This window comes from Durio zibethinus, chromosome 17 (assembly GCF_047325235.1).
Source record: "Durio zibethinus cultivar Kanyao isolate XHJ-2024 chromosome 17, ASM4732523v1, whole genome shotgun sequence".
NCBI classification, from domain to species: Eukaryota; Viridiplantae; Streptophyta; class Magnoliopsida; order Malvales; family Malvaceae; genus Durio; species Durio zibethinus.
In genome coordinates, this window is record NC_143178.1 from 9,606,284 (window position 1) to 9,613,228 (window position 6,945).

The 6,945-nt window shown below is 31.0% G+C and overlaps 1 protein-coding gene across 1 annotated transcript; it reads left to right on the forward strand.

Moving 5' to 3' along the window:
• Window positions 1-3,435: 3,435 nt before the first annotated feature.
• On the forward strand, window positions 3,436-6,248 carry LOC111288460 (uncharacterized). Its single transcript, XM_022879364.2, has one exon. The coding sequence runs from the start codon at window positions 3,597-3,599 to the stop codon at window positions 5,949-5,951; it is 2,355 nt and encodes a 784-aa protein (XP_022735099.2). The 5' UTR covers window positions 3,436-3,596; the 3' UTR covers window positions 5,952-6,248.
• Window positions 6,249-6,945: the final 697 nt, after the last annotated feature.

Here is a 6,945-nt window from a genome sequence, read left to right on the forward strand (position 1 = left end):
TATGTTTGCTTTGACCTTAAGGTCATTTCTGTTTCTGGTCCAATAATTTCTATCTTATGTTCATCTAATTTCCTTTTGTTTTCGTGACTCAATAAGAGCTCATGTATACTCTTAAAAGCTCATTTATACACTTCGGCTTAGATTAATAATAATAAAAAAAATCTTTAATTAAATCTTATCTTGTGCAACTATAATTCAACTTAATTTATATTGCTTTTATTTGATTGGTTTATCTATTACTAATTTTTACTGTGATTATATACTATGTTAAAAATATTTGGCTATATTTATAAGTTTTACTTGTTATACAATCTTTAAGATATACCTAAAGGTGTATTTGATAAATAAAGATGATTTTTTCAGTAGAAAGAAAAACTTTGAATAATTAAAAAATTTTCAAATAAATATATCTTAAAAAGATTTGGACAACGAATGATTTTTTAAATATATTTATTTAATCCATAAATAAAAAATAAAAAATAAATTTACTTATTTAAATAAAATCTTATAAAAATAATAATTTTATCTATTTAATTATTTTATATCTAAATTGATTTTTCATTTAAATTTTGAAAATTTTAGATAATTTAATTATTTTTGAAATATAGTTTTTGATAAATCATCTAAAATTATTAAATATCTTATGTGTCATTAGAAAAAGAAGTTTTAAGAATTTTTTTTATTGTTGGGCTTGGTTTCTTTCATGTGAAGGTGGTTTAAAACTAAAACCCATTCACTAAGGATTTTTTAATCCTTTCATGCTTGGCTATAGGGTTTTAAACCCTTATATAACTGAAAAAAGAAACAAGAGAGTTTGGCGGCAAAATAAAAAAAAAAAAAGGGAGAAAAATGGGCTTTGTGCAGTTCTGATCAAGTAGTTTGATGGAGGTCAATCCGTTTTTTAATTAAGCTAAAATTTTATCAGTGTGTTCATGACTCATTATTTTAAGTTTCAACGGTGAAGATTGGGTTTTAAGTTTTCTATCTACTAATTTCATGGGTATTTGTTAATTCTTAAATTTACTGAGATTTTTCTAATTTTCTCTTGTAAAATTATTTCTTTACCAAGATTATTTAATCTTGAGATATTATAATTGTATACCTTTAGTTGTAGCTAGAGAGAACTTTGTATTCTTATTATTTTGATAGTGAAGATTATTTGTTGTTGCTCGTGATTTTTACTCCTTATTTTTGGAGAGATTTTTCACGTAAACTGCTTGTGTCATTGTGTTTGTGATTTTATGATTTATTTACTAGCTCTATTTGTTTGATTCTTACTAGATTCACACAAAAGATAGATAATTTAATTTTTTCGCTGCGTAATATGTTCAATTTAAATATTATTTGAGGTTATTTTATTTCATCACTTATGTATCGAAAAGAAAAACTGTCCACATATACATCCACATTAGCAAATCTTATTTAGCAATTATATATGTTATAATATAATATATGATTTACTTTTTATTTTTAAATTTTTTTATTACATAAAATTTGTAAAAAAAGTCAATGAAAGTATGAATGATTAAATAATTCATATTCAATTGGTTTAAGTTCACATTGATCCAACATAAATGTTTTTTTTTTTTTAAATCGAGATCGGATTCATTTTTTTTTTAAATGAAGTTGGATTGGAGATGAATTTAAGATGTTTTACCCTTGTCTTAAGTGTCCATGCGACACCTTCCTTCTTTTCTTTTCTTTTTTTTTTTTTTTTCATTTTCTTTGTATTTTAAAGCTTTTTCTTTTTTGGTTTTTTGTCTTCTTTTGAAATTTTTTATTTTTATTTTTTATTACATAAATTTTATAATAAAAAGTCAATTGAGATAGAGATGTTAAAATAACTTGTATTCGATAAATTTTGATTCGTTTTAATTCAATTGATATGCTTTCTTTTAATTGAGGATAATAAGGTTGAGTTTTTTAAATCAAGTTTCGTTCAAAACAAGGTTTTGAGTGATATGCTACAATTTTGGTATATATAAATATATATATTGTTTATTTAATTTTATATTTATATGTTATTAAAATATATTATAATTTAATAAATTCACATGTCATACTATTTAGCTTTTTATAATTTTTTATATTTTTAAAAATTTTATTTATTAGATAAGTTTTGTAAAAAAAAAAAAAAGATTTAGGAATAATATAATAATTTATATCGGATGAATTTTGATTTGTCACGATGTAATAGACGCGAATTTTTTAAAAAAAATAAATTGAGTTAAATTTTATCTTTTTGAATAACTTGAATGTTGGATTTGAAACGTTTTGCTTCCGCGTTCCTCAAGACATATAACAAAAATATTTTATTATTTATTTAATTTAAATATATATTATGTTAATAAATATATTATTTAATATTTTAATTTAATAAAAAATTATATTTATATATAACTAAATTATATTTTATATTAAAAATACACTTATATATTATTAAAAATACACATATATTTCTTTATTGAAAATATAATTAAAAAAATTATCTCAAACAAAATACGGATCTGGCGACAAAATACGTATCTAATTCCAGTGGAATATAAAAGAGAGAAGCATTTTCGACGGGAAAAAAGGGAAAGGGAACATTTTCCAGGTGCGACTTGATCGAGGGATGCACGCTAATGTGCTTATGTCTGTCAACAGTCGTATGTAATCCGGCCCTACAACTTGTAATGTGGCCGAGTGACAAGTTTTGTCCCCTTGTGAGTGACTCACTTCCTCCAAACAGCACCTGGAGTTCTTTTGGTTGCTCTTTATAATTTTAGAAAATTAAAGAAAAATCATCATTACTAGTTTTGTGCTACTGGTAAATTTCCCGTAGCGTTAGTCACTGTCCTAGACTCATAGCAATAGGATGCATTCGAAAGCACTTTTTTTTTTACAACAAAAAGTTAATACTAGGGTTTAATCATTTATAAAATTGGTATTCGAAATTAAATTTTTTTATATAAAAAGATGACAATCTAAATATAATAAAAATAATAGTAAATATTAAAATTTAAAATTATTAAATATTTTTTTAAAAAATAATTATATAAATTAGTGTGTTAAATTATGAATTTTTTTAAATTAAAATTGGAAAATTACAAGAGATAATAAAAAATATTCTTTAATGTCAGACAAAAAAAAAAAGTACATCTTTATCAATAATTCAGTTTTTTTTTATTAATAGTAATTCTTGCTTGGGGGAAGACAAAGTTCTTAAATGAACAATTTTTATATAGTTACATTAACTTACAATATTTAAGATTTGAATTTGACATAATTGTGACATCTTTAATTCTATTTTAATCTAATCAATGAATAGTTTGACATCACAACTATAATAATAGGCCCTCCCCCACTTCTTTTTCCCTATTATTCCTTTATTTATTTATTTATTTTTTTTCTCTCGTCTCCCTTTCTCCTTCATTTATACCACTCCCTTGCCTTCTTCTATATCCGCATTCTCCGCCCTTTTTCAAACCTTTACATACTTTCCTTGTCACTTGTCACTCTCTCTTTCAAGCTATTTCGTCCGTCTTCACCATGAGTATAAAATAAACAAAAAACCATTTTTTTTCCTAGAAGCAAACACAGCCTTAAAACTAAAAATGGCTTCAACAAACTCTCTACCGCCAACAGACCCGTTTTATTCCACGGAAGACCTAGCTGCCAAAGCCCTGAACAAGCGATACGAGGGACTCATCACGGTTCGAACCAAGGCCACCAAGGGCAAAGGAGCCTGGTACTGGGCCCACCTGGAACCAATTCTCGTTCGAAACCCGGACACCAACCTCCCCAAAGCTGTTAAACTCAAGTGTTCATTGTGCGACGCCGTCTTCTCCGCCTCCAACCCTTCCAGAACGGCTTCCGAGCACTTAAAACGCGGCACTTGCCCCAATTTTAGCGCCGTTCTGAGACCCAATTCCTCGCTCTCTCCTTTACCTATATCATTGGCTTCCCCTTCTGTTTCTTATCATCATAATCATCGAAAGCGAAGTCCCTCAACTGCTATCTTCTCTCCTTTACAAAACCAAGTAAGTCACAACAACAACAACAATAATAATAATAATAATAACAACAACAACTCGTTGGCTATAGTTGAGTCGACTCGTTTTCTGGGTTACTCGAGCCATAGTAATAAAAATAATGCTGGGTTGACTCAGCAGCATTTGGTTTTATCTGGTGGGAAAGAAGATTTAGATGCCTTAGCAATGTTGGAAGATAGTGTTAAGAAGCTTAAGAGTCCTAAAACTTCTCCAGGTCCAGCTTTAAGCAATGGCCAAATAAATTCTGCATTCGATTTGTTAGCCGATTGGTTCTATGAGTGTTGTGGGTCGGTTTCCTTTTCTAGCCTCGAGCACCCAAATTTTCGGGCTTTCCTTAATCAGGTTGGGATGCCTGCTGTTTCAAGGAGGGGCCTCTCGGGTGAGCGGCTTGATAATAGGTTTCATGAGGCCAAGAGGGAATCCGAGGCTAGACTTAGGGATGCAATGTTCTTCCAGGTGGCTTCTGATGGGTGGGAGAGAAAAAGTTGTTGTTGTTGCAGTAGTTATAGTAGCAGTAGTAGTAACAGTTCATGTTCTATGGAAAATTTGGTTAAATTTAGTGTTAATCTTCCGAATGGGAGCAGCTTGTACCAGAAGGCAGTCGTTACTGGTGGATCAGTGACTTCCAAGTACGCGGAGGAGGTTATGTGGGAGACAGTAACGGGGATTTGTGAAAGTAATGTGCAGAAGTGCATCGGACTAGTTTCAGATAAGTATAAGGCCAAGGCATTGAGAAATTTGGAGATTCAGAATCATTGGATGGTAAATCTATCTTGTCAGCTGCAAGGCTTTGTTAGTTTGATAAAGGATTTTAGCAAAGAGCTTCTCCTTTTCAGGACTGTCACTGAGAATTCCTTTAAGCTTGCGAATTTTGTAAATAATAACTCGCAAGTTAGAAGCAGCTTTCAAAAGTATAGGATGCAGGAGCTTGAGTGTGCTGGGTTGATACGGGTTCCTTCCAGCAAATGTGATTGCAGCAGTAACATTGCACATGTTTTTGCAATTTTGGAGGACATACTGAGCTGTTCCCAAGTGCTTCAGATGGTTGTATTGGACGATTCTTACAAGGCGATCTGTGTTGAGGATCCAGTTGCCAGGGAAGTTGCTGGGTTTGTCCAAAATGAGGGGTTTTGGAATGATTTGGAGGCAGTTTATTCACTGGTGAAGTTGATCAGAGGTATGGCTCATGAAATTGAGGTGGATAGGCCATTGATTGGGCAGTGCCTCCCTCTCTGGGAGGAGTTGAGGGTAAAAGTGAAGGAATGGTGCACCAAGTTCCACCTTGCTGAAGCACCTGTTGAGAAAATTGTCGAAAAGAGATTTAGAAAGAATTACCACCCTGCATGGTCGGCTGCTTTTATACTTGATCCGGTTTACTTGACGCGGGACACCAGCGGAAAATACCTTCCACCATTCAAGTGTCTGACTCAAGAGCAGGAGAAGGATGTTGATAAGCTCATAACTCGTTTGGTTACCAGGGAAGAAGCACATGTTGCACTGATGGAGCTCATGAAATGGAGATCAGAAGGGTTAGAGCCACTCTATGCCCAAGCTGTTCAGGTTAAACAGCGAGACCCTGTGACTGGAAAAATGAAAATTGCTAACCCCCAGAGCAGTAGGCTAGTATGGGAAACTTGTCTTAGCGAATACAAGTCATTAGGAAAGGTTGCAGTGAGGCTTATCTTCCTACATGCAACATCATGCGGGTTTAAATGTAACTGGTCTATGATGAAGTGGATATGTGTCCACAGACACTCACGGATAGCCCTTGAAAGGGCTCAGAAGATGATATTCATTGCTGCTCATTCAAAGCTTGGCAGGAGGGATTTCTCCGATGAGGAAGAAAAGGATGCAGAGCTGTTTATGATCGGCAGTGAGGATGACATCATCAATGAAGTCTTTGCAGATGCACCATAAGTGTAATGCTTTTCTTTCACCACCTGCTGAATTGTAAACTTTAGGATTTGATCGAATTCTTTCTCCCTTGTCTGTCCATCTTTACTTCTGTTCAAATTGAAAATCAGGGAACATATATAGATAGTGATGTAGCCACAGAATATTCATTAGAATTTCAAAATTGCATGATTGGAATGAATAATCAATTTATTTAGTTTGTAAATTATAAAATATTTCTGAATGAGTTTATTGCAGACCTAGTTGTCATGTATGAACCATTCTACTTTCATTTTAGTCTGTTCTGGATGTCTATCTATGGTGGCAAAATAAATATGCATCATCTTTTTCTAGAATCTATAAAGTATTATTTTTTTAGTTTTATATTAGCATTTCTTTAGGTGTACCATTTTCATAACCAGAAATGCCTAGTTTCGAAAAAATTATGATTTCAATGAAATCAAGAGCAACTAAAAATAGGTGTTAAATTGTACTAGAACGCGTTGCACATGTATCTATGTCAAATTTTTTTTTCGCTCTCATCTCATTTTATATCCTTGTAGGACAGTTGTTATCCCTACGTTCATTGAAGAAGCTTTATGTGAAAACTAAGTTGACCATACTGCGATTTAACAATTTAAGAGTTCTCATAAAGAAAATTTTAGCTACGGTTAAAACACCTGCTAATGAATGATTTTGCCTTCATACTTGATCCGCTCCTCAAGGTACACCTTTATTTAAACTAGAATTACACCACCGTTATGGGAGGGACATTTTTTTTTTTTGTCAAAATTTTCATTGCTTGCAATATATTTATAGCTATTGTAGATAAAAATAATAAAATATTAAAAAAAAATAAAATTAAAAAAGTATATAGTATTTCATTTATTGTGATAACATTTTTTTTAATATTTCATATTATGTTATAAGCGTTGTATTTTTTATTAATCATTTAATCAAATGTATGATTTTTTTAAATTTATTTTAAATTATAAATTTTTTTATAAAAATATTTAAA